The sequence below is a fragment of the Salvia splendens genome, chromosome 20 (genome assembly GCF_004379255.2).
Source record: "Salvia splendens isolate huo1 chromosome 20, SspV2, whole genome shotgun sequence".
Lineage (NCBI taxonomy): Eukaryota > Viridiplantae > Streptophyta > Magnoliopsida > Lamiales > Lamiaceae > Salvia > Salvia splendens.
The window spans coordinates 3410959-3422830 of record NC_056051.1 but is presented as its reverse complement, the minus strand read 5'-3'; the positions used below and the strand labels follow the sequence as shown (position 1 = coordinate 3422830).

At 30.8% G+C, this 11872-nt stretch overlaps 1 protein-coding gene across 1 annotated transcript; it reads right to left on the bottom strand.

Annotated features, from left to right (window-relative positions):
• Nucleotides 1–487: 487 nt before the first annotated feature.
• LOC121782779 (replication protein A 70 kDa DNA-binding subunit D-like) lies at nucleotides 488–2006 on the bottom strand. The gene is made up of 8 exons (XM_042180727.1): nucleotides 1886–2006; nucleotides 1720–1804; nucleotides 1516–1640; nucleotides 1335–1419; nucleotides 1102–1219; nucleotides 833–993; nucleotides 609–729; nucleotides 488–511 (listed from the first exon to the last, which is right to left on the bottom strand). The coding sequence occupies exons 1-8, from the start codon at nucleotides 2004–2006 to the stop codon at nucleotides 488–490; spliced, it is 840 nt and encodes a 279-aa protein (XP_042036661.1).
• Nucleotides 2007–11872: the final 9866 nt, after the last annotated feature.

The window sequence follows — 11872 nt, the reverse complement described above, 5'->3', positions numbered from 1 at the left end:
GACTGAAAATCTATTACTCCTTGCTGACTTTTTGATTCTTGTTCTTCTGACAGCCAACAATATCATCACAACAATTAAAATCATCCTCCAAACACCTCTTAACAGAGCCTTCAATGTTGCGTTCATGATTAATCTCATTTGTTACACTTGACAAATCCGGAGTAACAAAACTTTTCTGAGATACCTGAAATAAAAATAATAACAGAAATATAATCAGACATTATTCAACAACAACAACATGTATTATTAAAAAGCAAAACCTCAACACAAAATATAATTACCTCTGGAAGATCAGAACCAAAAATTAGATCAGATAACTTTAGTTCTTTCCTAACTTCCTGCGAACCAAGCAGTTGGGGGGTATACTTCTCAACAACATGAGGAATATTGCATACTTTGTTCACAGTATGTGGATAAGATTTGTAATACTCCAACTGATTTCTGAATTGGAGCTTGAACAACACACTCTGCCCCACCAGCTTCTTTGCTATTTCTTTAGCAATGTCCTCCACTGGCAAAATCTGTAATGTAAGTGTTTTTAGTAAAAGCTATCATAGTATAAAAGCATAAACAATAAAAGCATAATATCAACATTGTAAATAACAAACCTGATTATCAGCCCCTATGAATTCATAAACCTTTTTTCCTATCAGTTGGATCCCCTCCCTATCCCACACTAAAAGTGAAGTGTTGCTTGTATCATCAACAATATTGACAATAAATCTATACCTACATAAGATAAAAATTTAACATATGTTACTTAACAAATATTATAAAGTTTCTGTTCTATGCTGCAAAACAAACCTAAAATATAAAATTAATGCTATGATACCTTCTATAAGCATGGGAATAGGTGCTCTTACATACTGAACAGTTAAACTTGTTATCCTCTGCCTCCACCTTCTTAAAACAGGTCTTACATGACATGTAATACCATGTATCATAATGTGCTTCCACAGATACAATCTTTCCAAAAACCCAATATAAACCATCCTGTGAATAATTGGCAGAAATGAACTAATCTAATGTAAGACAGTTTAATTAACAAAATAAGTCAATGTAAACTTATTCATTTCAATTGGACAAAGAAGTATTTAATACCTCTAGACATTCTAAATCCTCAAGAGACTTCACTGTAAGATTTTCAAACTCACTGCTAATGAATGGTCCAACTTGACCCAAAGAACCATAGGGAATAAATCTCTCATCACCTTCAATTCTATAAAAATATCATCCAAAAATCAGTTGACAATAAGAAAATAAATAACTACATAGCTGTAGAACATATTCATCTTACAAAATGTGAGAACTATATTACACCTAATAGCTTATACCTTTTCCTAAAAGCAGTAACTTCATCTAATTCTGGATTAATTAGAACCTTCGACGCTTGAAAGTGTGTCGATATTCTCATTTCACCTAATACATAAAAAATCAGATTAGGAATACAGTTTATGTCAGATAACCAATGAAGAAAAACAAACAACAAAGAGACAAATGTAAGAGAAATGAAACCTCTGAATAAATTAGTCTTGCAAATTTGAACAATAACAACGGGAATGGTTCCTTTACTCTTTTTGAAATCTTCCTTGTAAGAATCAACATTTGATTCCCAAATTGTACAAAATATTTTATTATGCCTGTACACAAAAAAGAAGTGTTAACTTTCAGACAAATCCAAGTACAGAATTTTAATTTACAACTCTTCATACAACTTACTGTTCATCATTGATTTCAATCTCAATAAGCCTGTACTTAGATTGCTTGACCTCTTTTCCTGGATTAGTGATAACTCCAATAACATCTGTAAAATAATAAATCAGAAATAAACCTATGTACTGAGTATTAAAACAAACATATTACAACATAGAATTTAAATCCTTACCAAAAAAAGCTGTGTCATCATACTGTCTCAATAGGGAAATTTCAGGGAATGGCTTGAAAGCAAACATCATTCTAGGAAATGTCAAATCTTTAACCTCAAACACCTCAGTGTAGCTATTCATCACCAGCCTAAACTGGTGGTTTGTAGCTTTGTTTTTTAGAGTGTTATTCTGCACCAAAAAATTTTTAATATAAAACACACAACCTTCCCTAAGTGGAGAGGCCAGCTTTTTCATGATGTTATTAGTAAATGATGCTTGTATTCTTGTCCCCTGTAATAACACAAGACATTAGTAATTAGTTCCATTTAGTTTACAATAACAGCCTACTTCATTGGTAAACAAAAGATGATACCTCAATATCATGCAACACACACTCTAGGTTGTTATCATTCTTATCTTCGGGAACCCCTTCATACCTACGGATACATCTTACTTTGATGGTTGAGGTAGTGATTGCCTTGGAAAGATTAGTTAAGCATGTTACAAAAGGCGACATTTCTTCACAATCTGCTCAATTACATGGAAACATGAAATACTGTCAGGAGATGGACTGTACTAACAGATTAAACACTTAGTCCACTTATCATTGACATAAACCAATAACAATATAATCTCTTATTTGCAGAAAAAATGCAGGGGATGAGGTTGGTAATCTGTGCAAGCAGAAAGATGCAACAACGGGAGAGCTATATGTTGAAACTAAAGGGACTTGAAGAGGAACTTTCACAAAAATGGTAAAACACTTTTCTATTCTACATACTTCCTACTGATTTTAACAGAATGAAAGAAAGAAATAACTACCAAAATGTTAAGATACTTAGATTTCTAACATTCTTCCTACTGAATGTAAAAGAATGAAAGAAAGACAGCACTACCAAAAATCGAGTGCTTAGCTCTGTGAGAAGAAGTTGATGTAAGTTTTTAAAAGTGTGTAGCTAACTTATGTGTAAACTGAGTGATTAGCCATATTTATAGAGCAAGGATACCACCATGCACTGCACACATGTACACCAATCCATATTCCAAAAAAAAACAGAATGATTAGGAAAACCATTCACATATCTCATTAAAAATATATACCAGATAATATTTTAGTATGTATCAAATAGGTATAAAAACTATAAAACAGTGTTATAAATGAATTAGCAATATTAGGTAATGCATTACACGAATTAATTATAAGAATCATAAATGACTGGCAGTTGTGTCTTGGAAAACGATCTACACAGTAAATGAAATTAATTGAATGGTCCATTTGCCTTGCCCAATAAATGACTGTGTTGATTGGTATTTCCTCTACTTAAACTAATCCAATTTTGCAGGAGTTCAAAACCTTTTGATTACAACCCTAAAAAGCAGCCGCCTACCACTCTCTCCACAAGAAAAAGATAGAGATAAAGCCATTCAAAAAGAAAGCTACCTACACAGAGGCTGCTAAAGTTCTGAAAATGGATCCTTCCATAAGAACCTCTTCAAGTCTACAAAGGTTGGGAGAAGGCCAAGCAATGCATATCAAAAGGTAACATATTTCATTAATAATATTAGCTGTATATCAATTCGAATAAGTATCATAATACCCTTTCTGTATCAAATTACCAATCATTAAGTACACTTCTAACATCAATAGAATACACCTAACTATCTTCCTATCAGTATAGAGTGTGCACTATACAATTGTATAAATTCAAATACAGTTAATTCCAACCTTAATATCTCCATTTTATGCACAGGTTATGAATTCTCATAAGGAAGAGAAGCAATTCATACCATAAATTAAGGTAATTACATTGCTGTCCAGAATACTTATACTACTTATCAGGTAATTACATTACTTTCCAGAATATTTATAGCAAGATAATTACATGACTTTCCAGAATACTTATCCTACTGCTTTCAAACCATAAATTAAGGAACCTTCTTCAATTGTGTTATTTGCGGATAGAATATATTGCAAGATTACTACAAATTACATATAGCACTGTACTGACCTATTCTTCAACTTTTTCAGGGAAAAATTGCATTGGAAACAGGTTTAATACCAAAAAAATTGCTTAGCAAGAAAGATATATTTAGATATTAAGCCGTCTCCTCTCTCTCTCCCTCTCTCTGTCTCTCTTGTATTCTCTCTCTCAATATCTCTCTCCTCTCTCCATCTCTCCATCTCTCGTGTCTTATATTTCATATTTCATATTCTAATTTGTGAGTTGATGCTCTTCCCAATAGTGCTAAATAATACTAAATATCAGATTTTATAATTACAAATACTAACTTGGTGAACTGTTTTTTGTACAATAACACACTAAACGAATGAAATTATGTGTGTTATTTAATTATAGATGTATTCTTAATTTGTCATAGTAACACATTTGGAATTTTATTAGATATTTACAAAATGATACTCCTAAAAAGAATTTACAGCTTTGGAAACATTGCATATTTCTTGGTTGCAGTGTAGAATGGCCAATCAGCCGTCCATTTACTTGTAAACAATTACCTAGATAGCTTTGCAATTGTATTAAACATTAAACACTGTTTTAAGTAAATAAATTTGAATATAAAATATAATTGAAAACCTGCTCTTCAATGGTTGGCCATATGGAGAAATGACAAAAAGGGTAATCACAATAGCAGCACAATTTCCCGCCAAAAAGGGTAATATTGACTTTTCAACAAACTGTCACTTTAGATTAGTATAGATTTGGAATTCACATTATTTATCGCTCTAACATGGAATTTAGTATTTATACTCCAGCCTTTCTTGGTTAATACTTCTAAATTTACTTCAATTACATGATTGCATAAATTATCTTAATTAGATGGACAATTATGAGTATTACTAAAATCATCTTAAATTATTGCTCACAGTAAAAACATCTCAAATTCCTTGTTAACTTCTAATTATAAATAATACATAATCATTAATCTTATATAATCAATATTATGTGATTATTGAAATATGGGATATGAAAATACTACATTTGTCCCTCAATAAGAGTTACATTTTGTTATTTTGGTACGTCCCATAATAAAATTCGCATTTCACTTTTACCATAAATGGTAATTAGGTCTCACATTCCACTAACTCACTTCATTTACATTTTATTATAAAACCAATAAAAAAACAGGGTTATATATTCCACTAACTTTTCCAATCCACTATTTTTTACATTTCTTAAAACTCGTACCCACACCACATGTGACTCTTATTGTGGAACGGGTGTGGTATATTTTTTTAAAATATGGTATCTTTTATATTTATATGAATATGTATTCTTTCATTCAATAATTATATAATTTTCATTTTTGTTGCGAAATTTTTGTATTTTGCTTATTACTAGCAGTATACTTATCAGAGATTATGAATAATGCTAAAGAGTAAAGGATTATGGTGTGGATGCAATAAAATTTATCTTCTAACTAACAGGGTTGACATGGTGGTTCAACACTTCGGCAAGAGAAATTAAAAATAAATAAATGAAATTTCTTTTTCTCTTGAAATTAATTGAATCTCCTAATCTCTCTCCTCCTAGATTGCTACCACTACTACACCATTAACAATGTTCAATTAAATCGACCAATCTTGAATCATCCTTCTATTTTGAAGGAATTTTGAAATCGAACTTATCTAGTGTTTTTTTGTGTATCTTTTGAAAAAAAAAATCAAGCTTGAGGAGGTCATTGAATTAATTATTAAACTTCATTCTTGAATTTTCTTAGAGGCCATTTAAAAACTGTTATTGTCCAGTTAGATACTCGTAATCTGATCGAGGAATTTGTATATCGGCTCAAGATTAATTAATTAATCGAGAAGACTTGAGCTTTTATTTTAAAAAAAGAGGGAACAATCTTTTTTGATACCCGAACTATGTCAAAGTATCATTTTAGGTCCGTGAACTTTGAAAATATCATTTTAGGTTTGTCAACTATGAATTAATATCATTCGAAGTACATTTTTACTATTTCCAAATTTTTATGAATGAAAAACCCTCAATACCTTGATGGGTATATATTTTTAATAAACTTATCACATAATCATATTTTTTATAAATATCTTTACTCTATATTTTGATGAATTTTTTAAATATAATTTAACCATCAATATTATCACTTAATTTTGTGACATGCAAGAAAAGTTCCTTCTTCAATTTTTTATAATTAAAGAATTTCAAAATATTTTTAAGATATGGATACTCGTAAAAATAATGTCACAGTCAATAGACGATACTTGAATATTGATATATTGATATTATTTTTAAATAATATATCAATATTCAAGTATTGTTGAAAGGTACAAAACAATATTATTAGTAGGGTTGACAAAATTGTTTGCTCCACTGAAAATTTTCATGAATGGCGCATGACCACTTTTAAGTAAATAATGAAAATTTCAGAAAGTATATCATTCAAATATTGATTTTATTAATTAACTTACTCAAAATATTTTTTGAGAAGGTCAAACTAATTGAGAAATTCAAAATACCAAGAATTTAGTCAATTCTTCTACTTGCAATTTTTTTTTGCAATTCACATTATGTTTGTCTTGTTAGGTAAGCTACATGCATATCGAAATCAAATAGAAGCCCACATGTATATTTTCATGCAATACACAAAATAAATAAATAATAATAACTGATTGGATATTGTCTGTGAACCTAACAAAATGCCCCATTAAAAATGCAAAATATTGGGGGCAAGTTGATTCAGAAAGAGACCTTAGATTTTAAAAAATGAAGTTAGACTTTGAGGAGAAATATGAAATGATCCCCTATCTCAATAACTGTTTTCCAAAAAAACACCTTATTTGACTTGTGAATAGAAATCAACACTAATATGAATAATGAATTCCATCAATCTTTTAATTGATGGTCTATCTCTATCTATATTAATTAGTTGTCCTTAAATATCATATTGCGATCAAAAGTTTTAAACCCATTTATTATGGGATTTGCAAAAGGTGACCAATTTATGGAATTTTCAAATAAATATCTTCAAGGGATGTTGGGGTATAGATTTGACACATTGAGGAGACCTATTTTACATGGATAAAATAGCAAAATAACGAGAGAAGTAAAATAGTAGTAATGTACAGTTAATAATAAGTAATTAAATGCAAGTATTTTGAAAATTGATTTTAATTAGATTTAGGACCTTTACTATGTACGTAACAACTTATCCAGCAGGGTAAATCTTATGTGACATGTATTGAAAATAAATACTTCTATAATTAGGGATAATTACGATGTTTTCTTGCTCGATTTTGAAGAACAATTAAACTTTTCAAGCGATTCGAGGAGTCAACTGCACACTCCCTAAATCTGTCATTGTTGTTAACGAATCTTTTCAAAAAGGTGAATTGAAAGCTCGGATTTGAAACACATGAACTAAAATTCGACAAGTTTTCTTCACCACATGAACCAAGTGAAGAAATACTAGTATATTTTGAAATATTTATCTCAATACCGAAACTTATGACAGTAGTATAGATAATTGCTTATTTACTTTTTTCATCCTTGATTAAAAATTCATAAGTTATAATTAGAATATAGTAGTAATTAAGTAATTAATTTTGTAATGTACAATTAAAGCTAGCTAAATAAACCCAATTACTGGTTCAGAATGGGCTGGTCTTGGACCGAATTGGATCCAATGATTTTAGGCTCGACCAATGAAATCAATGGTTGGGCTAGCCAGTTTTAAACTAGGCATGATTTGGCCCCATGTATTTTCAATTAGTCCAGCCCACTCATTTTGTATTCTGCAACTCTTACTACAAAGTGATACAATGAAATTTACTAATACCTTTTGGATTATTTAAAGGTTATTATGTTTTAGTTCATTATGTTTTCATTTGCAGCAAGATTATTGAAAGGTTGTAAAATAATGTTCAAACAATAGTAATACCTTTTGGATTTCCCTTGATACGCTGCACAATTAATACAATTTTAATAGTCATTGAAGGGGTAATGATACATTACCCATACAAAAAGTTTCACGTATTTAAACGGCGTTAACTTTTTACTTATGTGAAGCACAAACCATAAAACAATGATGAAAGTTTTTGTACTAATATAAAACAATCATAAAACTTTTTGTACCAGCATGAAACAATAATGAAACATTTTGTACTTTCCATAGACAAAGAGTTAACGTCGAATGTACTAAATTGAAATACAAATGCAACTTTTTATACTATGATTGATGTAAAATTCAAACTTTTTATACTAATATAAAATAAATGTGAAATAAGTATTATATAGTATGAGTTACGTATTTACCCTTATTAAAGGTGATATAACCTATTAGACCATTGTTATCAGCAATCGTCTAACCAAATCTAACCAACTACTCCTATTTGTCAATATTAAATTAGTACTATTATTCTTCTACATCATTATTAATCTAACTAAATCATATACATTTTTTTATAGTATAATTTAACAATCATCACCTAATCATATCATTATACATTTATTTTTATATTATTGTTTGACAATAGCATTATTATTTAAATTATTTTTTATTACAAAATGTGTAAAAAGCACAATAAATAACAAATTAAAATTATAAAAACAAACAAACAAAATACATAAAGGACAATAATTGAAATAGTACGAATTATAGCAAAAAAATGATTATATCTAGAGAAAAGATGAGATTTTTTTCATACAAAATTATAGCAAATGTGTTTTCTATTTATAGAGGATAAATTACTCTATCCGTGCCATAAAATAGAGACATTTAGGATGGCACGTGTTTTAATGCATAATTGGTAAAATATGAAAGATGTAGAAAGAAAAACGTTATTAAAATGTTAATAGAGAATGAAGCCCAAGAAAAAGATGTTACAAAAAATAGAAGTGGACTATTATTATGGGACATACCAAAAGGTATAAAAAAAGAAAAGTAGTTTTATGGGATTGGAGGAAGTTTGAATTTTGGTAGTATAATTTTTATAATTGTTTAATATAATATATAAAATTATTGGTTTAATTATTTAATTTATTTTTTATAATAATATTTTAAGAAATGTTAATTAGTGTATGTGCTGTTTATATGAACTTATTTAGAAAATTAATAACAAGATATTCATAAATAAAATTATATATATAAAAAAATTATAAAAGCATGATCAAACAATCATACATCCCTAATTTATAGGTTTGGATCCAAATCCCTAATTTATTCACACAGCGCCGCGGCTACTTCTTCCTCTTCCGTCAGTTTATACACGCATTCGATTTCCTCCATTAATGGAGCATAATTTCTTCATAAATCTACCATCAGAACTCGCCACCAACATCCTCTCACTCCTCCCTCTCCGAAGCGTTTCAATCAGCAAATGCGTCTGCAAACAATGGCTCAATCTGATCCAGTCCGACGATTTCCCCAAATCCAAAATCAAAACCCCACCCGCCCTAGCTCGCTTGATTCCGGCGGAGAACAACTCAATTCGATGCACAATTTTCGAATTCGAAGCCGATGTGGAGAGCCACGCTCTTCACCTCCACCAACTCACAGATCTCGAAATCCCTCATTAAAATTCAGCATCAATACATCAATCTCGGGCAGGTAACGGATTGCTTCTTCTACACTCATCGCTAGAGCCTCACATTTACATATGCAATCCGATAACTCGTGAATATATTGCGATCTGCTGCCCTGATGAATGCTCCGCGCCGGATTGGTCAAGTTTTGGATTTGGTGTGAGCAAAATAAGTGGGCAATTTAAGGTCATCTGTGTTAATTGGTCTCGACACGACCCTCACTGTATATACACCCTCGGAACAGGAACGTGGAGGCGCGTTGAAACCGGCCCTACTATTGGTTACGGATATTATTTCCATGCGTACGTCGAATGTAATGGCAACCTCCATTGGATACTATATGATTCCGCTGATATCTATATGATCGGTGCTTTTGATCTCGAAACGGAACGTTTTAACATCTTCTCTGCTCCCACAATAGATGGCCTCGTTCTGTCTAATTCTAAAGTTGGGGTTGTGATGTTGAATGTTTGGAGGGACTGCCTCGTTCTGGCTTACATATTGAATCGTAAAGTTGTCATCTGGTTGATGAAGGAATATAAAGTCGAGGAATCTTGGACCATAAAGTACCAGATTAGTCTTGATTTTGATCTTCGTTTTGGCGTTCATTGGTATTTGACGCATGTTTATCCCATCAAACTTTTTGAAAATGGTGATGTTTTGATGTTAATGGAAAATGAGTGTCTCATCTGTTACTCTGACAAGACGAGAACTATTCGGCAAATCAATGTGCTCATGGATGGAACTTTAGAGAATGACATGGTCTCTATCATGAATTACACTCCTACCCTTTTCTCACTCAAGAATTTTGGAGTTGAGAATGTGATCTCGTTCTAGTTCATAATGTTCGTGTACAAATGTGTTTTGTCGTCATATGGTCGTGTTTGTGTCGAAGGATTCTTGTAACTTTGAGATTCTTCTCTAGACTTTTGACTTTGGTCATAGATTGTAGCACTGTGTTTTGCAAAGTCAACGATACAAATTGCACAAGAGCAAAACAAGTAAAGGATGCATTTTGGAATCCCATGGCCCTTCTGCATAAACACTTCTAAGTTCATCAAAATGCTAAGAAACAAGGAAGAAACACTGATTTTTTTCTCACACACAAATCACCATGAATTGAGTCTCAAGACTTAAGATACAAAAATATCTATAAAATTCCACAGAATAAGAAGACGAAAAGCACATACCTTTTCAACTTGTGGTGATTCTGCAACATCACACACGCAAATAAATAAGCATTGAAATCTTGAGATACAAAAGCCCCCTCACACACACACATAGTATTTAGATTGATTTCAGTCTCAGATGACAAAAGTATTGATAGAATAAGAAATGATATTACAATTCAGATTCAGATCACATGAACATTTATTGACTTTGTCAGATGTATTATCGTGTAACTGAAGGAGCACAATTTAGTCACATGAAACATTTCTTGTCATTATCAATCATATTACAATTTATAGATCACGTGAAATTTTCGCCTTTATCAATCATATTAGGTGTATAGCATGGTCAAAATTTATAAGTGTTTTAATTATAAATTTAATTGAATTCTATAATATGTTACTACTTTTTAAATAAAACAAATGTTGCAAAATAAATAAAATTGCATACTGTTTTTGATAGCTTGTGAAAAATGAGTATGATCCACCGGAAAATTAATTAATAATTACACTAATGAAAAGTTAATGGTATTAATTAGTATGTGTAATTATTAACTAATTTTTTAGTGTGTTATACTACTCCTTAATAGCTAGTATTTTAAAGTGATCTTAGCCCACATGAAATTAATTAATCAAATAAATTGGGTAAAACGAAGAAGAGAGATATAGGCGGGCAGAGAGAATGAGATCGAGGGGGGAGGGGCATAAATTTGTTGTTATTACTACAGTAAAATCTTGTTTGTGCTCCACGTTTTCTTGCATTTACTTTTGAAAATTAGTTGAAACTATCTTTTAAGCTTATATTATATGCACATGCGCATTAAGTTTTGGCAAATTACAGATAGATTGCACAGATGGGATGTAACTATCTTTTTTTGGCATCTCATTTCTTATCCAACCTAATTATTTGGTGTTTTTGGCTTCGATCAAATCATGTTAGTGTTGTCAAATCATACTGGTGTTATCAAATCATCCGAATAGTATGATGAGATGTAACTATCTTATTTTTTTTTGGGGCCTCTCATTTCTTACTCAACCTAATTATTGAGTGTTTTTGACTTCGATCAAATCATGTTAGTGTTGTCAAATCATCTGAATAGTATAATGGGATGTAACTATCTATTTTTTGGGGCCTCACATTTCTTACCCAATCTAATTATTTTGTGTTTCTGGCTTCGATGAAATCATGTTAGAGTTGTCAAATCATATTGGTGTTATCAAATCATCTGAATAGTATGCATGATGACATGTAACTATCTAACTTTTAGGGCCT